Source organism: Podarcis pityusensis, assembly GCF_964106645.2.
Source record: "Podarcis pityusensis genome assembly, chromosome: 6".
Lineage (NCBI taxonomy): Eukaryota > Metazoa > Chordata > Lepidosauria > Squamata > Lacertidae > Podarcis > Podarcis pityusensis.
In genome coordinates this window covers 86284748-86311938 of record NC_138030.1, presented here as the reverse complement: position 1 = coordinate 86311938, position 27191 = coordinate 86284748, and the positions used below count along the sequence as shown (strand labels likewise).

At 45.0% G+C, this 27191-nt stretch overlaps 1 protein-coding gene across 3 annotated transcripts in view; it reads right to left on the bottom strand.

Moving 5' to 3' along the window:
* The window catches only part of HMCN1 (hemicentin 1), a 293517-nt gene that overhangs the window by 243465 nt on the left and 22861 nt on the right, over positions 1-27191 (bottom strand). For all 3 annotated transcript variants that reach the window (XR_013988112.1, XM_081011980.1, XM_081011981.1), the window contains exon 2: positions 1833-1903. Coding sequence is in view for 2 of the 3 variants with exons in the window: in XM_081011980.1 (XP_080868106.1) it covers positions 1833-1903 (71 nt within the window). In the remaining variant the exon portion in view is untranslated. The remainder of the gene's footprint in view (positions 1-1832; positions 1904-27191) is intronic.

Below are 27191 nucleotides of genomic sequence, written 5' to 3'. Positions count from 1 at the left end.
AGATCTGCTGGAACAAGATCACCGCCCAATTTCTACTGAGGTCCCTTGCAACACAGCCTCCTCCACTCATGAAAGTCCCTGCCCCCAATGTCCCTAGAGCAGCTTTTCGGGGGCTGCAGAGGAGAATGCCCTAATCTGAACTCCAGACTGTCTTACATCTGTAGGGCAGGTGTGCCCATTTAGTGCACGTTCATCTGGAATCCCAAAGTGGCTTGTATATATTCTTCCCTTAAACAGGGTTATCGGAACGCTAGATTTCTGCCATGATCTCGTCAGCTCTCCTCCCCGCCTCCCCCGACACACAGAGTACATGTTTTCTTCTTGCGTGTTATCCCTAAACGACCCTATTCAACAGGTCTGTCAAATTCAGTCACTTTGACTTCTGCAGCAAAGATCATTCAAAAACCGCCTTTGGAAATTTGTTCCACCGCTTCGGTATTCTTACATTATTAAATTATGGCATTAATTCTTCTTCTCTTTAGCTAATGAAAAGCATGTTCACCCCAACCCCCTTTCCTGTGGGAGAAATCTGTCTCGTCGCCATGAAAGTTCTGCTGTTGTGCTTTTATTTTAAGCTATGTTTTTCTTTTCTTCTCCTCCACCTCAACTTCCAATAACTCTGAGGAAGGGAGGCCGTACAAATGGCTCTTCAAAACAAAAGATCTGTATGACTTCTCAATGGTTGCCTGCAGACAACTTGTTTATTGAACATCCCTAGAGATTTGTTTGCACAAAGTTTGTGAGGAAGTTAGACAACAGCAGCTGTTTATTGAACATTCATTTATTCAAGTACTTGCTATCCCACATCACTTCCCTTCCCGCAAAAGGTCGGGGGGTGTGTGTAATGTATGAGTACAAAATCTACTGTAATTGTACAACCTGAATTTGCTGGTATGTGATTGGATCCCAACCAAAAACAAGCTGAAAACACCATAAGCTTCATTTTATAATTTAGCATAGTGTGGCTAAATGGAATGTCAATAGTAATAATTTAATTACATGCAACGTACCACTTTCCTAATGCTCGCTATGTGGAAATTCACTTCTCCAGATAAAATGAATTAATACCCAAGCTTTGCTTGAGCTGAAAGAGTCATTGCTGCCGTTGCTGCATACCATAAACAATTTTTGGTCTTTCTTTGGAATTTCCTCACCTACTATACCCAATAGGAATGCTTCTGGTTTTTTAACAAATGTATTTTTATACATTTTCTTTAATTCATTATATATCATTTCCCAGAAAGCTTTTACCTCACTGCATGTCCACCACATATGATAGAAATCCCCTCCCTTTTCTTTGCATTTCCAACATTCCTTATTTTTTGTCTTATACATTTTAGCAAGCTTAGTTGGTGTCAGATGCCATCTATACATCATTTTCATCACATTTTCTTTTAATGCACTACAGGCAGTGAATTTAATTCCTTCATTCCATAACCTTTCCCATGCTTTTAATTGAATATTATAACCAAAATCTTTAGCCCATTGTTACATAACCACTTTAACTTCTTCATCTTTAGTATGCCATTCTAATAGTAATTTATACATTTTTGATAATATTTCCCTCTTATCATCCAGCAACTCTATCTCCAGCTTGGATCTTCTCATTTCAAAGCCCATATTCTCTTTAACCTCCTTAAACACATCATTTACCTGATGGTATTGCGACCAATCTGTAATTAAACCCCCAGTTATTGTTTTGGAGCTGGGATACAGTTGCAGGGGAACTGAACCAGAGTTGAACCCTTCCAATTCTACAATTCTATGATTCTGAGTGGGCTTAGCTTCCTTTTCCCCCCAAAGCAATTGTGGCAAGGAGACAAGACACTCACCTGAACGTATAGCTCCCTGAGTTCATATTGAAATTTCTTGGGATCCGTGGTTATTGTTACAGGACCAATTTCTGAAAGGGGAAAAGAAAAAAGGGGGGGAAAGCAAATTGCATTTTACAGGGAATCAATAGCTTTGCAATTGCGGGATCTGACATGAGAAACAAGGTCATTTACAGATTGATTGATTGATTGATTGATTGATTTTTGAATGACAACATGCCAAACATCCTCTTTGTGTAATGCTGTCCCTTTTGGGCAGCTCTGCAAGAACATTTCCCCAACTGTGAGAAAATATGTACAAACACTACTACAAGTTACACACACACACACACACACACACACACACGTTCCACACATACACACACAAAAACACTACTTCCTTTTGCCCAGCCAAATCCCTGAAAAGCAAAACACCGTTCCCTACAATCACATATTTTGCTTAGAAGCAGCCTCAGATACCTCAGGCTACACCATGACCCTCTAAGAAATAGCTGGCAAAGATCCCATAAGGTCAAGAATTCTCTGTTTGGAAGGAGGTTTGTGGGAAACAGTTTTTTTAAACAAAAAACTACAGTTAAAACATGGATCAGTAGGACTTGCATTAACTCTGACAAAGAAAACAATGATATTGTTGGGGTTTGGACAATTTCTGCTAGTTAAAAGGAAGTATACAAGCATTGGTCTATTTACTGTTAAATAAGTGGATTTCTGGATTTCTGGCTTCAGACGAGTTAACAGTTTCCCTGGGAAATTAATTCAGATAAGGAACCACTAAGTCAGGGGTCAAGCAACCTTTTTCAGCCGGGGGCCGGTCCACCGTCCCTCAGACCATGTGGTGGGCCAGACTATATTTTGGAGTGGGTGGGGGAGAACGAATTCCTATGCCCCACAAATAACCCAGAGATGCATTTTTAATAAAACCACACATTCTATTCATGTAAAAACACCAGGCAGGCCCCACAAATAACCCAGAGATGCATTTTAAATAAAAGGACACATTCTACTCATGTAAAAACACGCTGATTCCGGGACCGTCCATCGGTTGGATTAAGAAGGCGATGGGGTCGCATCCGGCCTCTGGGCCTTAGGTTGCCTACCCCTGCACTAAGTGCTTGTTTTGACCAGGTTTTTCTGATATATTTACAATGGAAATGGGGGTTGGGGTTGGTAATGACTATAGTAAGGAAAAGAGCTGCTTCTGTTATTCTTAGTATTTAAAAATGGATGGCTTGTATTTGGTATTTGTGTCCTGACAAGATTTGGTTCATACAATTCAGTGCTTCCAAAACCAGCCCACCTCAGTCCTTTTTATGCTGCCCAGTTCAATCCACCTAAGTCTGCTGATAATTCCCCCCTTGTTTGGGCTGCATAAGGAAAAGGATTCAAACACTGAATGCTTTTGGGATGTCACCAATAATAGTAATAATTTATTATTTATTATTTATACCCCACCCATCTGGCTGGGTCTCCCCAGCCACCCAACAGAATATTAAAAACACGATCAAACATCAAACATTAAAAGCTTCCCTAAAAACGGCTGCCTTCAGATGTCTTCTAAAAGTCAGAGAGTTGTTTATTTGCTTGACATCTGAAGGGAGGGCATTCCACAGAGCGGGGGCCACTACCAAGAAGGCCCTCTGCCTGGTTCCCTGTAACCTCACTTCTCGCAGTGAGGTAACTGCCAGAAGGCCCTAATCCTACTCAGAGTAGACTCACTGAAGTTAATCATCATGACCAGTCCTTTTTTTCTTAAAAAATGTTTAGGGGTACTCTCATTTTCCTACTCATGTTGAAACACTGTCCCTCAAGGAGGCCAAACTTAGATTCACAAAATGTTTAGGGGTATGCGTCCCCCTGCGTCCCCCCAGGGAAAAAAGCACTGGTCATGACTATCAAAGGTTCAGTAATTTCAGTGGATCTGCTCTCAGCAGACTTGGATTCAAATTCACTATTCAGACTCAATATTTATATATATGGTATATTGCAGCATGGTTCACTCCTTTACATATTTAGTTTCGCAACAACCCTAGGAGGTAGGTTAGGTTAAGCCAAGGGATAATAGTTGGACCAAGGTCACCCAGTAAGTTTCAGGAGTTAGCAGAGATTTCAGTTTAGGTCTCTCCACTCCTAGTCCAACTTTATTGCACCACATACCGGGTTCTCCTTCATGGAGAGCACGGGTTGTGGTGGGGTTAACCAGACACCCCTCTGTTGCTGGGCAGTTGGTTGGATGGCGCACAGTGTGATTGGCTTCCCCTGGTTGTTGGGGAGAGTTTGATGTTGCCAATTTTGATTGACAGCCTTGGTTGCATATATTCCCTGCGTGCAGCATTGAGCTTCCTCTTTTCGCCCCGTGCATCGGATCACCTGCCCACCCTCCCTAATTTTAGGGCGTTTTTTGCGTTTGACCTTGCTATGCCTGTCATGGGGTCGTCTGCTTTTGGGGCAGGAGCCTGGTAGGAATTTTGTCCATTTGACTGACTGGCTGGTGCCATTTGGGTTTTGCCTACTGCGTAGCAAATCGTCACAACTTGTAAGTTGCGGTTAGGCATTGGTTTTAGAAAATTGGTTGGTGGAGGGGCATGGATTGGCTGTGCCTGCCCCTCCAGTGCTGCTGCTGCAAGGGTATTCCATTAAAGGAATCCAGGGGCTCACCATACTTTTGTCTGCACCCCTGGCAAGGGGGCTAGGGCCACGCAAGAGCCCCTGGGAGCATTTGGGGAGAGGTGAGGACATGGTACCCAGCTCCATTTACTCCCCATAAAATGTTTTCCCTTACTGACTTTGCAGGCTTGCGGATGTCGGTTCTGTCCCTGGGCAGGGACAGATAGTTGCAACCAATGTCTAAGCAACCACTCACATTGTTTGCATTTTAATAAAGTTGTGGCCAAAATTATGCCAAAAATCTTAAACAAAATTGTGGTGTGAAGTGTGAATTTATTTAGGAGTGGCTTGGGGACCTCGACACGTAAACTATATCAAACTATACAACTCACATACCCAAGCGCCAAGCACCGTATAAGAAGGGGTCCTGAGATGCAGATTTGGCAATAGAGAAAAGCATGCCACATGTGTAAATATTTTGCAAAACACATACATCGAGAAAGACCAGAACCACTGGTAACATTTGTCATGTTTGGTTTGTCTTCCTTGAGGTTCTATCAAACCCCAATCTCATATACTAGGGGTAACTGCCTTTTTCTTTTAAAAACATCACTGGCGTCTCTTCCAAACACCTCAAGCCCTCAATTAAAGGGGCAGCAGGAGTGAGTAATATTCAGTGTTGCGGTAACATTGTCCCTGTGGCACCAGTCTAACGCAACAGAAAGGGGTGGTAGGACTGACTATCATTTCAGATTGCAGGCAGGAAATACCACCAAAAATCTCCCTTGAAGTAGAAAGCTAGCACACCAGGGAGAAATATTCTAGACCTAGCCTTTTCTAATTTTCTGCTTGCGGGGTGGTTTTTTTTAAAAAAAAAAAGTTGGAAAGCACTAATGAAATAGATGACACATATACTGTATCATAAGAAGTTGTGGAGAAACATCTAAATTACAGATAAACATTTCTGAGACCCTACAGCATAAAATGAAAAGTTAGGCTGAAGTGACCAGTGAATTTACTAAAGACCTTTCTTTCCATACATGATTACAATATATCATGAAACATGGTACAACTACGAGTCAGAAGTATCACACTTATTATATAGTTTCAGCACAAAAGAACAAATATCAAACTTAGCTCTGGAATTTTCAAAACTACTTTGAAAGCACATTGAATTGATGACATATGGAAAGGATTTTTTCCTCCTAAGCCATGCTTGCATGTTACTGAACAAGGCCGTGTCTTCCTAAACTGGAAAACCACAAAATTGTAGTTAACACAACCAAGATGGTGTTTAGGCCGGTCCCTAAGCAACTGACCAAACACTACAACACAAAACTCTCTGCCAACAGATTTGACAGGCCATAAGAATGTTGATACCTCCCACCCAAAAATAAATTTGAAACCAACACCCCTCCGTAATAAACAAACAGGAAATAATCTGAATAAATAAATCTATATCTCAGTAAACTGACAACAATAACACACACTTTGAAGCATCTCAGTACATTTTGTGTAGATGAAAGTTTCCACAACAGTTTGACAGCAATTATCCTGTTTTTCGTTTGTTTTTTAATTGTGACTTCATAATGTAGCTCACAAATGCTGTTGTGGCATTTGCGAGTGTTTGGAAACGACTCTTTGCTAATAAACATAACGATGCACAAGACATCCACAAAATAAATTTCACATGAAGTGGAAGATTTAAGGAACTAACACAACAATATGACTGTGGTTTCCTTGGCATTTATTCTGGGGTTTTAACTTGATGATGATTTTATATTTTGAAATATTGTTTTGTGTTGGGACTTTCTAGCTGCCTTGCATTCACTGGAAAGTAAATGAACTATAACTTTTCCAAATACACGGAATGAGACATCTGTTCATCCCTTCAAGGCACTTGCAATGCGTAACAGCAGCATTTGAAAGGTGTTACCTCAAAGCAGGAGGAAAGAGAAGATACACCAACTGTCTTTTCCTTGTGTCTGAAGTAGAGAATTGCCAGTGTTTTGGGGAATTTTACTTTTTGGCCAGTTGTTGGGTGGGTGGGAAACACAACATGCCCCCCAAAAAACATACAAGAGAAGGAGAAAATATCCAAAGTTTTGGGGATCATATTTAACTATATAAGGTGGCTAACGGTTCTTCCTTCCTCTCCCCCCTTGCTTTTTCAACTTAAAAATCCCCATACCATTTGCAACAGCACAAGGCTCTCTCCATAGTTTCCTGCTGGCTGTGTTTCCTCAAATTCCTTGCGAGTGACACCATATCATTAAGCATCGCATCGCTCCCAAGGCATTCCGGGAAGTGGGGCCGGCAGGAAGCAGTATGTGGCTCTCTCCACGGTATCCCATAAGCCACACTTCCTGCTGAGACCCAGTAAGATACATGGAAACCCCCTCCCAAACCTTTTGGAGAAAACCCCTCCCATGCACGCAAGGTTAAGCAGCAAAAGATCAGCTCCATTTTCGCAGCGGGGTGGGGGGGAGAATATTTGTAAGAAACACAGATATTTCAGTCCAGCCTTTGTCACTCAGCACAAAATCCTTCAGACTAAGGCATAAAGCATAACAATAAGGTATCAGCCAAACCCTGGTGAATGCCTCCATCAGTAAAGGTAAAGGGACCCCTGGCAATTAAGTCCAGTCGCGGACGACTCTGGGGTTGCGGCGCTCATCTCACTTTACAGGCCAAAGGAGCTGGCGTTTGTCCGCAGACAGTTTTTCTGGGTCATGGGGCCAGCATGACTAAGCCGCTTCTGGCGAAACCGTTTACCTTCCTGCTGGAGCAGTACCTATTTATCTACTTGCACTTGGACGTGCTTTTGAACTGCTAGGTTGGGAGGAGCAGGGACTGAACAACGGGAGCTCACCCCGTCGCAGCGATTCGAACCACCAACCTTTCGATCAGCAAGCCCAAGCGGCACGGCGCCACCTGTGTCCCTGCCTCCATCAGTAACTGGTGCCCAAATTCACATCACAGCAAATATTTCAAATTTAGGCTGCAATCCTAAACACTCTTCTATGGTGTGTAAGGTCCATTGAAGACAGTGAGTCTTACTTCTGAGGAATACTGCGGGGGGCAGTGGAAGACAGGAGGGCCTGGTGTGCTCTGGTCCATGGGGTCACGAAGAGTCCGACACGACTAAACGACTAAACAACAATACTGCATCTAGTAGAACACACTGTTAATAAATACATTCTCTCTCACACACATACATATTTGAGCATTCATAAAATTCCATCTGATATTGTAAGCACTCACAAAATAGTAGATTTTTTTAGCATACTTTACTGAACACGTAACCCCATTTTGAAGTATTTACCATTTAGAACCCTAAATACACACACACAGTATCTAAAGATGTGTACACATCATCAGTAACCCACTCCCCCAAATAACCGCCCAATAAGATGGGATGTTGAGTAAGTGAGAGAAAGAAAATGACAACCAGGTGGGAAGGGGTCGAACTGAGAAACTGCTCTAAATTGCTTTAAATGTTCAAGAACTAGTCAGAGAAGATTATTGTTTTACTTTTTGCACATGAAGTAATAATTTATAGAAGAGCCAAAGAACCTTTGGTTCTTCAGATGTTTCTGGACTACAACTCCCATCATCCTTAACCACTGACTACTATGCTGCTTTGAACAGATGGAAACTAGAGTCCAACAACATCTGGAGGGCCAAAGGTTCTCCAACCTTGCCTTATCAGCATGGTCTCTGATCACAGATGTTAGCATTTGGGGAGGGACGCTTAAACTACTTCCAGACAGAGCTTCTGTTAACGCATGCACACCCACAGATATATCACAACATTTTGCAAGTTTGTCAGTCCTCTTACACTGGGAGCCCATGTTAACAGGACTGGAGCCACTGCGAAACAAGAGGAAGGGATCCCCATGCTGGAGAAACCCCAAGGTTTGCAGAAGGATAATTAATATATATATACTTAAAAGGAACAAGAATATGACTTTTAGAAGACGTCTGCAGGCAGCCCTGTTTTGGGAAGTTTTTAATGTTTGATGTTTTATCGTGTTTTTACTATTCTGTTGGGAGCTGCCCAGAGTCGCTGGGGAAACCCAGCCAGTTGGGGCATAGCTGTCAACTTACAGATTTGAAAATAAGGGATCAGCAGCCAAAATAAGGGATTTTCGGAGCACAGGTATGTTCAGCTTCTGAGCCCCTCAGAGCCAAAGGCAGAAAGCCCAGCCAGCAGCCAAACAAAGCCTCAAGCGGTGGTTCCCACAGCGCAGCAACCCGGCAAAGGGGATGCAGCAAGGAAAACCACCGTCACCTCTCCACTGGGAAGCGCTGAGCAAAGGCGAGTCCCCAGGCAACGCGGCCGATTTGACTGGCACAAGGCATGCAAGCTCCACCCCCAGTCGTTCTTAGACTTCTTATTAGGTGAGCAACACAGCCAAGCAACACAGTTGGAGCCTCCCTCCTCCCTGGTTGGCAGGGAGGGAGGGAGAGCAGCTGCTTCCTTTGAAACCTGGGAAATTTAAGGGACGTCATCAATAAGGGACAGCAGCGGGACACGGCGCTGGGATAAGGGACTTTCCCGCCAAATAAGGGACGGTTGACAGCTATGGTTGGGGGGTGGGGTATAAATAATAAATTTATTATTATTATTACCATTAATATAAACATCCTAGAAAAAGCAACTTGATGAGCACTGGGCATTGTCAGTGGCCTCCAGGAGCTATGGAATATTGTAACTTGGAAAATAAAATGGAATTGCCTGACTGAGTCCCTTATCGCTTTTAATTATCCAGGGGGAAGGCCACGACTGGTTGGTTGCGACAATGAATAGAAATTCCGTTTTAGAGGTTACAGGAGAGAACAGAGCTGCAAGTCTCACTTGCTTTTGGTATAAATGTAAAACGACACATCTACCAATCCTTATAGATTTTACTGCATACATAAGGCAAACCTTAACGTTCCAAAGCAAGTAATTCAGTATTCCTTAATAGACCACTTCAGGGGGGAAATAAACTCTGCTTCACATTTTTGGCTGATTACATCATCAACATGCTCTGCAGCAAATGCCATGAAAACCCACCAGCGTCCCAAGAGATTGTAACTAAGCTGCAGAGGCATAACTCTAATTCGGTGGGAGAAACTCCCAGCTCAGCCCCTGCAACCTCCCCTTTGCCCCCTCGTGGTTTTCTAACACCACTTCCCAAACATCTCAGCAAGGCCAGGCTCCCTTCTGCTGTTTCCTAAAAGTTTTGGAATTAACCAGGGCCACCACAAAAAAACGCAAGTGGGAGATCACCAGGATCAGATACACTAAAGCGTGTTCTCCCTAATAGAGAGCACGTGTTCGGTGGGATCTAGCAGGCCACCCCACTGTTGCTGGGCGGATCTGTTTGGATGGCCACAGGCAATTGGGCAATTGAGTTTCTGGGGAGATTTTCATGTTGCCAATTTGGAGGTGGGAAACAAAGGTTTTAAATACAGGTCATGCATGTATGGAAGTGAGAGCTGAACCATAAAGAAGGCTGATTGCCGAAGAATTGATGCTTTTGAATTATGGTGCTGGAGGAGACTCTTGAGAGTCCCATGGACTGCAAGAAGATCAAACCTCTCCATTCTGAAGGAAATCAGCCCTGAGTGCTCACTGGAAGGACAGATCCTGAAGCTGAGGCTCCAATACTTTGGCCACCTCATGAGAAGAGAAGACTCCCTGGAAAAGACCCTGATGTTGGCAAAGATGGAGGGCACAAGGTGAAGGGGACGACAGAGGACGAGATGGTTGGATAGTGTTCTCGAAGCTACCAGCATGAGTTTGACTAAACTGCAGGAGGCAGTGAAAGACAGGAGTGTCTGGCATGCTCTGGTCCATGGGGTCACGAAGAGTCGGACACGACTAAACAACAACAATCTTTTAAAAAAATCAATCAGTATTAGCCATGGTTGTGAAATGGGAACAGAGACAGCATACGATGCCAGATGCTTGTGATGTGTACAGTGGCTTTAAAATTGGGTGGAGGCTTTAGGTATGTGGCTGACTCATTTAGTCATGTCTTTGTGTGTGAAGGATGGCTGTAAGGCCTGGCGTGGTCTGGTCCATGGGGTCACGAAGAGTCGGACACAACTAAACGACTAAACAACAACACGCAGCTTTGGACTTTCTCTTTTGCTGCATGCACTGGATCACCCACCCACCCTCCCTGAAATGAGGGTTATTTCGCTTGACCTTGCTATGCCTGTCGTGGGGTCGCCTGCTTTTGGGGCAGGGGCCTGGTAGGAATTTTGTCCATTTGGCTGATTGGCTGCTGCCATTTGGGTTTTGCCTACTGCATAGCAAATCGTCACAACTTGTAAGGTTTGCAGTTAGGCATTGGTTAAAAAATTGGTTGGTGGAGGGGTAAGTGCCTACCCCTCCAATGCTGGTGCTACAAGGGAATTCTGTTAAAGGAATCCGGGGGCTTGCCATACCTTCGTCCAAATCCCTGGCATTGGCTTTGGGCCACGCAAGCCCCTGGGAGCATGAGGGGAGAGGTGAGGGTCTGTTACCCAGCTTCACTGATGCCCAATATTGTTTTCCCTGACTGGCTTCCGCTAGAATCCAGAAGTCAGTTCTGTCCCTGGGGCATGGACAGATAGTCGTAACCAATGCCTAAGCAACCACTCACGTCTGTGTATTTAAATAAAGTTGTGGCCAAAATTCTGCCAAAAACCTTAAACAAAAATTTCTGTGTGAAGTGTGAGTTAATTTGGGGTGGCTTGGGGACCTCGACACGCAACGAGCTCAAAACCAACAAGGTCCACCTCTGACCTGCAGAACCCTCACAAACACCAGGCCACTACTTGCAAAGTCGAAGGTTTGCAACCCTGGAGACCGTGCATAACCACCTCTCACCATTCTGCACTTACGTGTCTCCTCCATAAGTTCCACGGCATTGTGTCAGATGGTTATTCGCCTATCAGAGATGCAGCTGACCCCCGCCCCTTTCGGCACCCATTGCAAAATATCAAAATACACCATTTCCTCCTCCCTCGTCAAGGCTGCCCACTTGCTTGCTCCCCTCTCATGCAGCTGCTGGGCTTAGCAACCACTACGCACCATCCTGGCTGCTTCTACGCTTTTCGTTTTGACTTTGCTTCCCTAAGGACACCCCAAGGCTTCAGAGCCGCTGCCACTTTTTTTTCTTTTTGGTCTGAGGCGACAACCATCAGATGGTCACAACTGGGGGATTTTTTACCAAGGTTTAGATCATGGGTCTAAGGCCCGGGGGCTGGATCCGGCCTTCTAAATCCGGCCCGCGGACGGTCCAGGAATCAGCATGTTTTTACATGAGTAGAATGTGTCCTTTTATTTAAAATGTATCTCTGGGTGATTTGTGGGGCCTGCCTGGTGTTTTTACATGAGTAGAAGGTGCACTTTTATTTAAAATGTATCTCTGGGTGATTTGTGGGGCATAGGAATTTGTTCATTTATTTTATTTTATTTTATTATTTTCAAAATATAGTCTAGCCCCCCCCCCCACAAGGTCTGAGGGACAGTGGACTGTCTGAAAAAGTTTGCTGACCCCTGGTTTAGATTCTAAATGCCCTGTCCACCTCTGCACAGTGGTACCTCAGGTTAAGAACTTAATTCGTTCTGGAAGTCTGTTCTTAACCTGAAACTGTTCTTAACCTGAAGCACCACTTTAGCTAATGGGGCCTCCCGCTGCCGCTGCATGATTTCTGTTCTCATCCTGAAGCAAAGTTCTTAACCCAAAGAACTATTTCTGGGTTAGCGGAGTCTGTAACCTGAAGCATCTGAAACCCAAGGTACCACTGTACTGGAATTCCAGTACAGAGGTAGACAGGGAATTTGGAATCTAAACCCCGGTAATCCAACTCTTTTGTCTCTTGTTGTTTGCCGTCTTGGGCTCCCTTGGGCAGGGTATGAAATAGATAGATAGATAGATAGATAGATAGATAGATAGATAGACAGACAGACAGACAGATAGTCCTTTTTTCACGTAAGGCAGAGCAATTGCTAGCTTCTTCTCCATCTGCAACTGCCTCACTCCATCCTAAAGACTTCCCAGACCTCAGGAGCTAACTGGGGAAGAAGGAACACAGAGGGGGGATGCTGAGGGAAAGAGGTCAGCAGGAAAGCCCCTGCTTCATGACTCATACATTTCACCTGGTTAGTAAAGTGGCATTAAATCGCATAGCTGTTTTGGAAATAATAGTTAACTGCTACTTCAATTCAACAATGATTTAAGGAGAGAGGTGCAGTCTGATTGCTTACTGCAGCTACTAAACTTAAGGTTGAGCATTTAAACCCATCCACTGTGTAAAGGTAAAGGTACCCCTGCCCATGCGGGCCAGTCTTGACAGACTCTAAGGTTGTGTGCTCATTTCACTCTATAGGCCGGGAGCCAGCGCTGTCCGAAGACACTTCCGGGTCACGTGGCCAGCGTGACAAGCTGCATCTGGCGAGCCAGCGCAGCACACGGAACGCCGTTTACCTTCCCGCTAGTAAGCGGTCCCTATTTATCTACTTGCACCCGGGGGTGCTTTCGAACTGCTAGGTTGGCAGGCGCTGGGACCGAACGACGGGAGCGCACCCCGCCGCGGGGATTCGAACCACCGACCTTTTGATCGGCAAGTCCTAGGCGCTGAAGCTTTTACCCACAGCGCCACCCGCCACCCGCATCCACTGTGTAGGTGTGAATTAATATTTATAACTGCATTTAAACTTTTCAAAGCTGCTGATACTTCATTTGCTGTAAATTCCTTTAAAAGCTCTTCTAACTAAAGGCTGTCCTGATGTTCCAGGATAAAACCGCAGAGAACAGCTGTGTAAATGATTCACATTTATTTAACTTATTTAACATTGTTGATAATTGTAATCCATCATTGTTTCCTAAAAATTGTTTTGTTTCACAGCAACACTTGGCTAATTGGGGGGGGGGGGGGTAGGTTTGCAATTGCCTAAGTAGCAACCTGTTGCTGATTAACGTTAATTGTTTTGTTGTTCTAATGAAATTAATGTCTTAAAAATACTTAGGCTTGTATCCAATGTAGCACCAAGTAACTAACTGTCATCAGTGTAAGGATCTGGCCTTGTGCAAGAGGATTTTCCTCTCTCCTCCCCACATGCACCCCCTAAGTCTGCTCTGGGGATTTTCCCAACCCTCAAGAACATATTTGGAAAAGGTGCAAGGCACACACAGGGGGAAAGTCCCATTGCACAAGTGTAAATCCTTGCACTGGCAAGACAATTACTTAGCACTACTGTGGATACTAGTCATAGCCATTATTGACAATATTTGACCAGTCAGTTGAAAAAAATCTTTTTTGGCCAAGATGCCCAAATCCTAGAAACTGTCTTAAAATGCTTAACATATCTTTTTTTAAACTTGAAAATGCATAATAAATTAAAGTATGCACATCTGAATGTAACTGATGGCTGCAATTCGTACATGCTACAGAATCATTTTGTTGGCGCAATTTTTTTTATTAGTTATTCATTTCAACCATTTTATACGGCTTAATCATAATCATTTCTGTGTGTTATACAGTGGTACCTCTGGTTGCGAACGGGATCCGTTCCGGAGGCCCGTTCGCAACGTGAAAAGCCCACAACCTGAAGTGTTGTATCTGCGCAGGTGACCAGCAAGATTTGGCACTTGTGCGCGTGCGTGAAGCATGATTTAGTGCTACTGCGCATGCGTGAGCAGCGAAACCCGGAAGTAACCCTTTCTGGTACTTCCGGGTCGCCGCAGGACGCAACCTGAAAAAATGTAACATGAAGCAAATGTAAGATGAGGTATGACTGTATAGGAGACAATACAATAAGACTAAACATGAATCAACATGAGTTAAAACTATAACATCAGAATTCAATTTAAAAGCCTGCTATTTTGGGGAGTAAGCACTCAAAGTTCAGCAGGGAGAGGGCTTGTCTAACCTCAACTGGAAGGGAATTCCACAAAATTGGACCCAGTATACTGAACTCATAGTTCTTTGTGGATATGAACAGTACATCTGAGCCAGGTGGGACTACTTACAGAGACTACCCACAAGATCTCTGTGATTGAGCAGGGGTATAAGGTATCAGTGGGTCCCTGAAGTATCCTGGCCCCAAGTTGTTAAGGCCTTGTAAATTAATACAAATTGAACCTGGCATGGTAGCGTATGAGCAGCCAGTATGAGCTTCTGAGCACCAGAGTTATTTGCTGGCAATATTTTGTCACACAGAATATTGCAGTAATCAGGTCCTGAGTGGCTGGGAGCTGGGGGCACTGTTATACAGTGGATCCACTCCTTCCTCCTGGGCCGTGTCCAGAAAGTGGTGTTGGGGGATGAGTGTTCAGACACCTGGGTTCTCACTTGTGGGGTGCCTCAGGATCTGTTCTCTCCCCCATGCTTTTTTAATATCTATATGAAGCCGCTGAGATAGATCATCAGGGGGGTTGGGCTGGGTGTTCATCACTATGTGGATGATACCCAGCTCTACCTCTCTTTCAAATCAGAACCAGTGAAGGTGGTGAAGGTCCTGTGTGAATGTCTGGAGGCGGTTGGAGGATGGATGGCGGCTAACAGATTGAGGTTGAATCCTGACAAGACAGAAGTACTGTTTGAGGGGACAGGGGAGGGTGGGTGTGGAGGATTCCCTGGTCCTGAATGGGGTAACTGTGCCCCTGAAAGACCAGGTGCGCAGCCTGGGAGTCATTTTGGACTCACAGCTGTTCATGGAGGCGCAGGTCAATTCTGTGTCCAGGACAGCTGTCTACCAGCTCCATCTGGTAGGCAGGCTGAGACCCTACCTGCCCGCGGACTGTCTCACAAGAGTTGTGCATGCTCTGGTTATCTCCCGCTTGGACTACTGTAATGCGCTCTACATGGGGCCACCTTTGAAGGCGACCTGGAAACTACAGCTAATCCAGAATGCGGCAGCTAGACTGGTGACTGGGAGTGGCCGCTGAGACCATATAACACAGGTCCTGAAAGACCTACATTGGCTCCCAGTACTGGGAGTTATTGGTGATAACACTTCGCCCCCAGGCTCCAAAGCACCGCACCCAGTGTTTCATATATGTCAAACAGCATTGGGGACAAGATTGCACCCTGCGGTACAATGTTAACACAAAGACCATGGAGTCGAAACACTGTCTCTGAACGCTAATATCTGGACCTGTGGGTAGGAGTGGAACCATCTTAGAACAGTGGTCCCAATACACATCCCACAGAGCTGGTCCATGAGAATACCATGGTCAATGGTATCAAAAGCCACCAAGAGACCAAGAAGCAGGAGGGGAATCACACTTCCCCTGTCCTGCCCCCAATATGGCTCATCCATCAGGGCGCACAAGGCTGATTCAGTCCCAAAATTGTACCTGAACTCAGATTGAAATGGATCTAGATCCATATTCCTTCAGGAACTCCAGCAACTGCTCCAGCCCCATGATATGTGGGAGAGCTTTCCATTAAAAACAAACATCTGTACCAAGTATCCAGCCCTGGCTGTGTCTTTTTGGCTCTCTAGACAACTTTACCCACAACAACAAACCACACAAGAGTTTTAAGGACAAATGAGATTTAGAAGTGCCATACAGTAACTGAAGGAACAAAAATAGACAATGCTGAAGCTCTTCTTAAAAGTAGTTTTCTCTGAAGTTTGCTCAAAGCTCATTAAAGGTTAAATAGAATCAATTGACCTGGATCAGGCCCTTGCTGCCAAGTGGTTCAGAGTTAGAAATGTGTCATAAGCTATTAAATTTCTTCCTACATAACATTATGATTATTCAGATGTTTTTGGCTCCAAGTCCGAAGCTGGGTTTAATTATACTATTTTTTAAAGAAAGGAGAGAAACAGCTTGCACCAGAGAAGGCAAATAGAACTAAAACACACATCCCCAGCTTTGCTTCATTCTGACAATAAAAGCTTAGGCTGAAATCCTACGAGCGCTCGTTTTCAAAGGCCCACTGACCATTTCAAAAGAACGAGAAGGTATGATGCGCTGACCCCACCAACCTTTCTGCCTCAAACGCTGCTGCGAGACCCAGCAAGCAAGAACCGTATACCCTGGAATCTGTACTCTGCAACACCAGAATACTCAGCAATGTCCTGGGTCCTATGGGGAATTCGATATGGGAGTTCCTCAGCAGACATGTTGATCTTAAGGGGTCTCTGAAGGTAGAAAATGTGGACACCACTACTCTAAGTTAATATCAGTATAGTGGCCAGAACATCTCTTGGGTCCAACACCACATTGTGCTTCTTCTGAGGTACTGTAGTTTGTCCACCTTTGGTCCCCACCCTTATAACCTTATAACCTTTCCTGACACCTGGGAATTTCAGTCTGACAGCTTCTAGGAGCCACAGGTGAAAGCTGAGTGCAGGGTGGGGGACCAAAGGTGGACAAACTACTGCGGCTCATAAAGGGACACAGGTGGCGCTGTGGGTTAAACCGCAGAACCTAGGGCTTACTGATCAGAAGGTTGGCGGTTCGAATCCCCGCAACGGGGTGAGCGTCCGTTGTTCAGTCCCAGCTCCTGCCAACCTAGCAGTTCAAAGCACATCAAAGTGCAAATAGATAAATAGGTACTGCTCCGGTGGGAAGGTAAACAGCGTTTCCATGCGCTGCTCTGGTTCACCAGAAGCGGCTTAGTCATGCTGGCCACATGACCCAGAAGCTGTACGCCGGCTGCCTCGGCCAATAAAGCAAAATGAGTGCCACAACCCCAGAGTCATCTGCGACTGGACCTAATGGTCAGTGGTCCCTTTACCTTTACCTTTACTGCGGCCCATCTTTTGTTAGTCCAAAAAATGGAAAACAAGCGAGGTCCCAACTAAAGAAGAGTGGCAACTTAAGTTGACTGAATATGCACAGCTTTTGGACTTAACATACAGAATAAGAGAACAAGAAGAACATACGTTCAGAGAAGATTAGAAAAGGTTTATTGAATATATGGGAAATAACTGTGCACAGCTGAAAACGCTGGCAGCATTAAGATAAAATTCAACAGTGTAAATAAGTTATGATGGATGTAATAATGGAATACTGAGTGGTATACAGTTTCTGTAAAATATGCAGGGATTTATGATATGTAAAATGAACCATGGAAAGAGAAGGAGGGAAGTCACTGATATCTTAAGGATGTATAAATGAGTGCTTTAAATTGTAAAACAGAAAACTGAGTAAAAATTATATAAAAAGAAGAAGAAGCTGTCAGCATTTGACAATCCTCAGAACAGCATCGACTAGCTGGCGAAACCAGGTGCAGGTAGTCAATGGGTCTCAAACCTTCGGTGAGTTAAGGACTTCCCCTGCATGCTCCAGCAGATTGAGATGAAAGCAATAGTGGGTCCATTCCAGAGGGGCCCCCAAATGATCAACAGGTGGGAGCAACACTCCAACGATAAAAGGTTACAACATTTGGAGTGTCTTAGTTTAGAAAAAGATGAGTAGAGGGGGCATAACAGAGTGTATAAATTTATGCATGATGCGTGAAGAATGTGGGTGGGGAAAGTTTTTTCTCCCTTTCTCAGAATACCAGAAGCTGGTTATCAAGGTAGGAAAGATTTCTGCCTGCATCAGGATCTGTTGGAACTCAAGCCAAGACCCTCCTGATCTGTGCAGGAACATGTTTATACGCTTTTGTATTTTTATTATTTGTGAATTGGTGCCCCTTGTGGCGACTTTGTGGTGCCCAAGGTTCCCAAGCTGAGGAAGAAGGGAAAATATTCCCCTTCTAGGATTCAACACAGCTCCATCCCTTAGCCAGCTTGTTAGCTACATTTGGTGGGCCTTAACTATACATAGAAGGGGAAGAAATGGAGGCAGTGAGAGATTTTACTTTTTGGGGCTCCATGATCACTGCAGATGGTGACAGCAGCCACAAAATTAAAAGACGCCTGCTTCTTGGGATAAAAGCAATGACAAACCTAGACAGCATCTTAAAAAGTAGAGACATCACCTTGCCAACAAAGGTCCATATAGTAAAAGCTATGGTTTTCCTAGTAGTGATGTATGGAAGTGAAAGCTGGACCATAAAGAAGGCTGATAGCTGAAGAATTGATGCTTTTGAATTATGGTGCTGGAGGAGACTCTTGAGAGTCCCATGGACTGCAAGAAGATCAAACCTATCCATTCTGAAGGAAATCAGCCCTGAGTGCTCACTGGAAGGACAGATCCTGAAGCTGAGGCTCCAGTACTTTGGCTACCCCATGAGAAGAGAAGACTCCCTGGAAAAGACCCTGATGTTGGGAAAGATGGAGGGCACAAGGAGAAGGGGACGACAGAGGACGAGATGGTTGGATAGTGTTCTCGAAGCTACCAGCATGAGTTTGACCAAACTGCAGGAGGCAGTGGTAGACAGAAGTGCCTGGCGTGCTCTGGTCCATGGGGTCACGAAGAGTCGGACACGACTAAACAACAACAACACAAACTATACATGCTTTCATGCCCGAGCAATAGCCAGGCTCTGGTCTTGACTACACACCTCTCTCCTTGGTTCCTGGCGTCTCTTCCAGCCTGGTATTCCTCTGCTACCTGGTTTCATCCTGTTTCTGCCAGCCCTGCTTGCTTGCCCCGATTCCCACTACATCCCAATCCTGCTCCCCCCCTTCCAATAGACTTCTTGCCTCACACCAGGCTTACACACAACTCTTGTCTTTGGACTAAGCATGGGGTGGGTCTGCCCCATTTTCTGTTTAAGCCCAGAGCTAACCACGCCAAAAATCACTCTTCAGCTCCACATATGCTCAGCTGCTGAGGGCCCAACAATTATAGCCTGAGACCCTGGAGCAAAACCTGCAGCCCATCAGAGTACTGGGCTAGATGACGGAACAAATCAGATTCAGGAGACAGAAGTTTATTGTATTGTAAAACCATGTATATATCGTAAAACTATACAAAGAATAAAAAGGTTGCCAAAGAAATAACCACAAATGGGAAGAGGGGGGTGTACTACATTTTCCATCATGGAAATTTCCATGTTTCTACCAGTGATTGGTTGATGAAATCAGCTTCTTTAGCAACCCAACATAAGGTAAGTTATAAATCCCAGATCTCCATAATTCATCACCTCATTGTGTCATAAACTTGATGTTCTTCTTGAGACTGGGTTCGGGGAGAGCCTGTCATTATGAATACAGCATTTTGTTAATGTTTTGCATTTAGTTTGAAACCAACCTAAATATTCCCAGGGATATCTGCTCAATAAAGCCAATATTTGTTGGCTTGCTTCTCCTCCTTTCCACCGCAACCTCAGGATAAAGGATTTCTCGATAATCAGAACACAAAAAGAACAGACAGTATTCCAAGCACTACCCTTTTCATGTTAAACTGAAGGGAGACATGCCCCTCTTAACATGTTCCTTGAAGTTAGGGGGCACACGTGGTCCAAGGGACTTATCATGGAATGGCTGGATGCAAAGGAGTGGTGGGAGTCACAAGCTGGGGAACCCCCAGGGGAGGAGGCTCAGAGTCAGGGGATTGGTGGTGGGACGATGATGCATGGTCAGAGTGGGAGAAGAGGGAGCAGCCTGGGAGGAGGAGGTGTTGGAAACTGAAGAGGCAACAGGTTTTAGTGAGCAGGAAGAGGCTATGGCAGAGAGCAGTCCAGACTCAGAGGCAGGGGAAGAGGAGACAGAAATGAGGCAGATTCTTATCCAGGGAGTCCTCCCCTCCTCCTGCAACCAGTATTATGCAGTAATAGGTGAGTAGGATATCCTTGCCCATTGCATAAGGGGTTTCTGTGCTGGACAAGAATTCAAGAGGCTGAAAAGCTGACAAGTTCTTGGGAAAAGAAGAAATTAAAAGCTGACAGACAAAGAAAACTGGGACTCCACAGACACAAGCTTACTTTGCACAAAAGGAGAAACAAACTGGAAAAGGCCCTGCAATTTATAGCTTTGTGTTGAGAGTGGGCTTCATTTGCAAAAGACTCCATGTCTAATCCTTAGCATCTCCAACTAAAAACATCTCAGTCAATGATCATTCAAATGCTCAGCTGTGTTCTTACCATGCATGAACCACTGTAAATACAGCTGGGCTGGGCTGGGCTGGGCTGCAAAGTGGTGCATCATTCTATCCACTTAAGCATGCTGCCTTCGTCTAAGGCAGAGGTTTTCAACCTTTTAGAGTCCACGGCTCCCTTGACCAACTGCATTCTTTCTGCGGCACCCCTGTGGGGCTCAGGAGCCCAGTTATGTCCCCCCTTGGCTGCAGAGCTGGCAGCCTCTCGCCCTTTTTTCATACACCCTCCCTCATGGAGTGTTCCCTCAGCCTTCTCTCCTCTCCTTGGGAGTCCTCTGGGCAGCTGCTGCCGCCACCTCTGGTCTTTGAGTTGTCCCTGCCCCAAACAGAGGTGCCTCCTCACACGGCCCCACAGGGGCCTGGGAAAAGGATGCCCCCAGCCTTAGAGGCCAGCACCTTATCTGGGGAGGCGGTGGCAGGCGCTGCTGGGCCTGTGTGGTGGAAAGGCTCCCCTTCAGCACCGGGCACTCAGCTCCCAGGCAGGCTGTTATGTACTGAGTTGAATAGGATCCAAACTGTAGCAGTCTGATTGGTCCTAGAACAATAGGATCCAAAAGGCAGCAGTCTGATTGGTCCTAGAACAATAGGATTCAGAATGCAGCAGTCTGATTGGTCCTAGAACAATGCAGCAGTATGATTGGTTGGCAGGAACCACCCAATCCTGCTCCAGATAGAAGTGAATCCACAACCTGATTGGCTTACAGTAGAATTCCAGAATTAGCCAATCATGTGCAGCCCATTGTGTAAATAATGTATATAAAGCAGATACTGTGTTTGCCTGGCCTGTTGCCTGGCCTCTCACTTGCCCATCCATTCCGAACAGCAAGGGCTGGGCTCCCTCATCTGCTTGCTTGCTTGCTTGCTTACTCCGAGGCCACCTCAGCTCCTGGCAACCTGCACCCCCTGGCCAGTTCCATAGGCACCATTCGCTTGTGAAGCTTGTAGCCAGGGCTGCTACAATAAGATTACCAGATTTTTTAAAAGACTCATAGAATCATAGAATCATAGAGTTGGAAGAGACCACAAGGGCCATCGAGTCCAACCCCCTGCCAAGCAGGAAACACCATCAGAGCACTCCTGACATATGGTTGTCAAGCCTCTGCTTAAAGACCTCCAAAGTAGGAGACTCCACCACACTCCTTGGCAGCAAATTCCACTGTCGAACAGCTCTTACTGTCAGGAAGTTCTTCCTAATGTTTAGGTGGAATCTTCTTTCTTGTAGTTTGGATCCATTGCTCCGTGTCCGCTTCTCTGGAGCAGCAGAAAACAACCTTTCTCCCTCCTCTATGTGGCATCCTTTTATATATTTGAACATGGCTATCATATCACCCCTTAACCTCCTCTTCTCCAGGCTGAACATGCCCAGCTCCCTTAGCCGTTCCTCATAAGGCATCGTTTCCAGGCCTTTGACCATTTTGGTTGCCCTCCTCTGGACACGTTCCAGTTTGTCAGTGTCCTTCTTGAACTGTGGTGCCCAGAACTGGACACTGTACTCCAGGTGAGGTCTGACCAGAGCAGAATACAGTGGCACTATTACTTCCCTTGATCTAGATGCTATACTCCTATTGATGCAGCCCAGAATTGCATTGGCTTTTTTAGCTGCCGCGTCACACTGTTGGCTCGGGGACACTTTTTTTTAAAAAGGGGGGGTTATTTTTTTTAAAGTTTTTTTTTTTTAAAAAAAAAAGTAGTATCTTCTCTTCTGTGGTCTCCTCTGTCACGTGACCTTCCTCTGGGTCCCAGCCCGCTCTCTTGGAGTGCTAGCCACCATGGAGTAGGCTCGGCTCGGGCCTCGGCTTGGCCATGTGTCCTTGCCCTCTTGGTGCTCTCCTACCTCTCCTCCTCAGTGGGAGCGGCGGCAGCACAGCAAGGTCAGGGCTCCCCTCTTTTTTCTCCTTCCTCTTTCACTTTCTTCCTTCTCCTGTCTTCCTTCTCACTGTGTCTTCCTGGAGTGCCACTGGACCGTCGGCCGAGTGGCCGGGCGCTCTCGCTCCTGGCTCAATTTGGGTTGGGGGGGTCAGCGGTTCCCCCAGTTGATGCGCCGTGTGTCCCCGGTTCCCCCTCAGCAGTGGCAGTGGCAGCAGCAGTCTCAGCAGCCCGGAGCCAGCCTGGTAGCGCAGTTGGCTCTGGCTGGCTTCAGGAGCTGCTCGCTGCCGTGGCGCCCGCCATTTTGCCTCACTGGAAGTCCCCATATGGTACAACAAACATCTGTGCAAGCCTTTGGGAGGCAGAGATGTGAGAGGGCAACAGAGGAAGGAGGGGAGGAAAGAGGGCCAGAGGTCAGTGTTGCCTGCAGCACCCCTGACCATCATTCAAGGCACCCCAGGGTGCCACAGCACACTGGCTGAAAACCACTGCTCTAAGGAATAAACACACACCATAAACAGAGTACACTTACTATATTGGTTACATTCTAGAAAAACGTTCTAGAAAAACAAGACATTAAGTTTATTAACACAGAGAAAATGGCAGTCAAGGAAATGTTTTTGAAGAGTTTGGTTTAAGTTCTAGCTTCATATACTTGCCCTGGCTGATATTATAAGCAGGCAAGTTGTACCTTAGGTGACTAAAGGTAAAGGGACCCCTGACCATTAGGTCCAGTCGTGACCGACTCTGGGGTTGCGGCGCTCATCTCACTTTATTGGCCGAGGGAGCCGGCGTACAGCTTCCGGGTCATGTGGCCAGCATGACTAAGCCGCTTCTGGCGAACCAGAGCAGCGCACGGAAATGCCATTTACCTTCCCGCCAGAGCGGTACCTATTTATCTACTTGACGTTCTTTCAAACTGTTAGGTTGGCAGGAGCAGGGACCGAGCAACGGGAGCTCACCCCGTTGCGGGGATTTGAACCGCCGACCTTCTGATCGGCAAGTCCTAGGCTCTGTGGTTTAACCCACAGCGCCACCCACGTCCCCCTTAGGTGACTAGGAAGTGTGTAATAAAAGGAACTAGAGTTTTGAGTCAGCATCAACATCTCTCTCTCTACCCTCTTAAGAGAAGATGTCATGTGGAATCCAGGCAGAGTAGCTTCAGTTAACACCAGACTGAAGTGAAAGAAAGACTTAGCTGTATATTTACAGGAAACCGGGGAATGGGTGGAAGAACATATCCTGATTTAGCAATGGTTCCATATGTGGAACCACAAAACTGGGATCATCCTAGCCAATCCACATTTTGTGCCTGGGCTGGAATAAAGACTGACAAGGTGGAGCCACATGCAAATGTCCCCCTTAAAAGTAGACAAGACCTGGCCCAATCATATACAAACAAACAAACAAACATTTCTGTTATTTAACAGTTTAATTTCTAACCCTCCCGGGGAAAGGTGCGTTGCGCTTTCCTTTCTCTCGTTGGAAAGGCTTTCATTTAGTGATAATCCAAATCACTTACATGAAGAGATCCCATTTGCAAATGCCACAGCCATTAAAATCTTGTAAATGGAATGTTTCGATGTAACTGACCTGGAATACTGTTCTGATTAAAATCCTTTCCAATGAGATAGAAAGTATGCAAGCAATATTGTTCTCACTCCGTCAACCAGAGAATCCTTGCACTCCATAAAAATACGGCGTATGGTGTGTGGGAAGTTGTCCTTTATTCTTCCCAACCTTGGATAATTAATATTCACATCTCTATAGGGGCCAGCAATTACATTGTGTAACACATAAGGCACTGGGTGTGGAATCTTATGTTAGAGTAGCAAGGGAACTGATGTGCATTAGAGGCTCCATGACATCATACTTCCCTTCACCAAGTCCAAAAAGGTGCAGCTGCCTAAAAAGCTCCACTTCTTCCCTTCTCAGGAAGGGAGAGGTGTGGGGAAAAGAAGCTGTTCTGGACCATCAGATTATTTTGAGATCATGTTGTGGAAAGGTGGAGAAAGGGGAGAAACCCTGCTCAGCTCCAACCGTTGCTCAGATACTCTGAACGCCATCCCACCGCACAAATCAAAACTTGAGAAATCACCTAGAAAGCTGGGTGGGAAATAACTGTACAGTGGTACCTTAGGTTAAGAACTTAATTCGTTCTGGAGGTCTGTTTTTAACCTGAAGCACCACTTTAGCTAATGGGGCCTCCTGCTGCCACCACGCCTCCACACGATTTCTGTTCTCATCCTGAAGCAAAGTTCTTAACCGAAAGCACTATTTCTGGGTTAGCGGAGTCTGTAACCTGAAGCGTATGTAACCCGAGGTACCACTGTTAAGGGGCTTGTAAATTAATAAAAGAGCATTGAAGTTGGCTTTTAAGTACAAAAGTTATGTGGTAGTCACCCACCAAGAGTTTGGCCACAGCATTTTGCACCAACTGGAAATTCTGGACTAGGCCCAGGGATAGCCTCACATAGGTGGAATCTACAAACATATAAAAAAACGCTGTGAAAATGTTTTTAAAAAAGTTTTGAAAAATACATTGAATTTCGCATAGCTCACTGTCAACATCTAGTGTCACATTTGTATACTGCTCTTTACAACACATTTAAAACGTTTTATTTGCAGCTGAGTCCTATGAGTTATCTTCATGTACCTGATAGTCGATACAGTGTGTCATCGTGAAGAGCCCTATCCATGCAACCAATGTTGCAATATTTTAGCCCTCCAAAACAGGGAGAAGGAGGCAGATTGGGCACACATGGCAGACATTTCTCAAACTCCACATGAGCTTGGATGCCAGTGGAAGGGTCTAAGATGGCAGTGCCCCATTGTACGTTGACATTACTCCTCTGCTAAAGACACTTCAGTATGAAGTGAAACATGTAACTCCCACAGAATTGAATGAAACATAAGCAGGTTTTACCTCTTCTCAGTAATTCTTATTGAGTGAAAGTCTCCAATATTCTGATTGTTCTGTGATAAATTATTGAACTCTAATCCTATATCTAGAGGCTTTTAACCCATACGCTTACATCAAAAGTAAGAAAACCTTAAGGCAGCCATTATGCTAATGTGCTCTTCACTTTTGCTGTCCTTCATCACACCTGGCACAATTGCCCTGTTACCTGAGCATCTTTCAGTGATGGAATAAAAAAACCATCTTTAGGATAACGGACACAGGTATAGCAAGAGAAGACCAGAAAATATTCCTCTATGCCACAGGAGCAGCAAGGATCCTCATTGCTAAAAACTGGAAAAAAGAAACTGTGCCAACAAAAAAAGGAATGGCAAGACAAACTGTTAGAGTATATTGAACTGGCTAGATTAACCGAGGCAATTAGAGATCACACTAGAGAAGAGTTTCAAAAAGCATGGGGGAAATGCAGAGGATACTTCACAAAACAGTGCCCTAAAATGTTGGGAAAGATGGAGGGCACATGGAGAAGGGGACGACAGAGGACGAGATGGCTGGACAGTGTTCTCGAAGCTACCAGCATGAGTTTGACTAAACTGCGGGAGGCAGTGAAAGACAGAAGTGCCTGGCGTGCTCTGGTCCATGGGGTCACGAAGAGTCAGACATGACTAAATGACTAAACAACAACAACAAATTGTATGTTATGCTCACTGTATGTTATGTTCACGTTTAATGAGGGTGTATTGTGTATTGGGGGTGAGGGGGGAGTTATGTTATGTTGTAAATAAAATTCCAATAAAATAAAATAAAAAACCCCCATCTTTATCCGAAAATGAATTTTGCGCGCGATTATGTAAGCCCAATATTTACGGCGAGTCTCAGTTCTTTGATATGCTGTTAAGTCCCATCCTGGGCTGTTAAGGAACTTTCTGATGCAAACGTGTGCATTTGCCCGATAAATCTCACAAGCGAAAAGCAATTGCCTCATCACTGTGCATGTACGATACCAAAGAGAAAAGAAAAGATGTTAATTGTAGCTGGAGCCTCCAGGCGCTAGATTAATGCCAATACTAATATTACTAATAAATCCACTGTGGCTAAGAAAATACGTATGGGTGAGATTCCAGATGTTCCCTGCACATGTTAAGTGAAGACATCCTGCGACGCAGGCTAGTTCTCCAAACCTAAGATAATAGCAGAAAAATACATTAACCCCTTGGGCCTTTGCAGCTATTGGGGAGCGGCAGTTATATAGCCCCTTCCTTCAGGCAATTTGCTCCAAGGAAACGCTTCAACTTTGATGCCTCAAAGGTGTTATTCCCTTTGCGATTTTTGTTCCCGGCTACAGCTAGAGTGTTTCTTTGAAAGATGACTAATGTAAATTATATTTGGCCAATAACCCTGACCATAAACACCTCATATTTTAAATGCACACATTTTTAATAGACATAAAACTGAGACACAAGAAAGGCCCAAAGAAATGAAGTTTAACTGAACTTCATAACTTCAGCTAAACCTGAAGCAGCTGGACCAGGGTGTAGCTTTGTTCTCTAGGTGCTATAGGGTAATATAACTGCGATGGCAGAGGTTTTAGTAAGAGAGCACAGGGCATAAATGGGAAAACAAGGGTTTATTTGTGGCGTCACTGCTCTCTGGTTTTCAAGTTTTCTCTACATTTGGGCCAACGGCTTGCCTTCATCATGCCATAAAGATGTCACTGATGTAAATCATCTATTCACATTATGATCTTTTTTTCATTATATGCTTATTGTAGGTATTTATACACTGCTTTTAAGGAAAGCTTCATGCAGCAGTTTACATTAAAATATATAAAAACATGAAAAACTACGTTAAAAAAATTAAAATAAGGAAAAACACACTTTTGGAAAATCAAAACACTTGTCTATTGTCAGCCATGTTTTGCTATCAATAGCCTGGCAGTAGACAACATCACTTTAGCTAATGGGGCCTCCCGCTGCT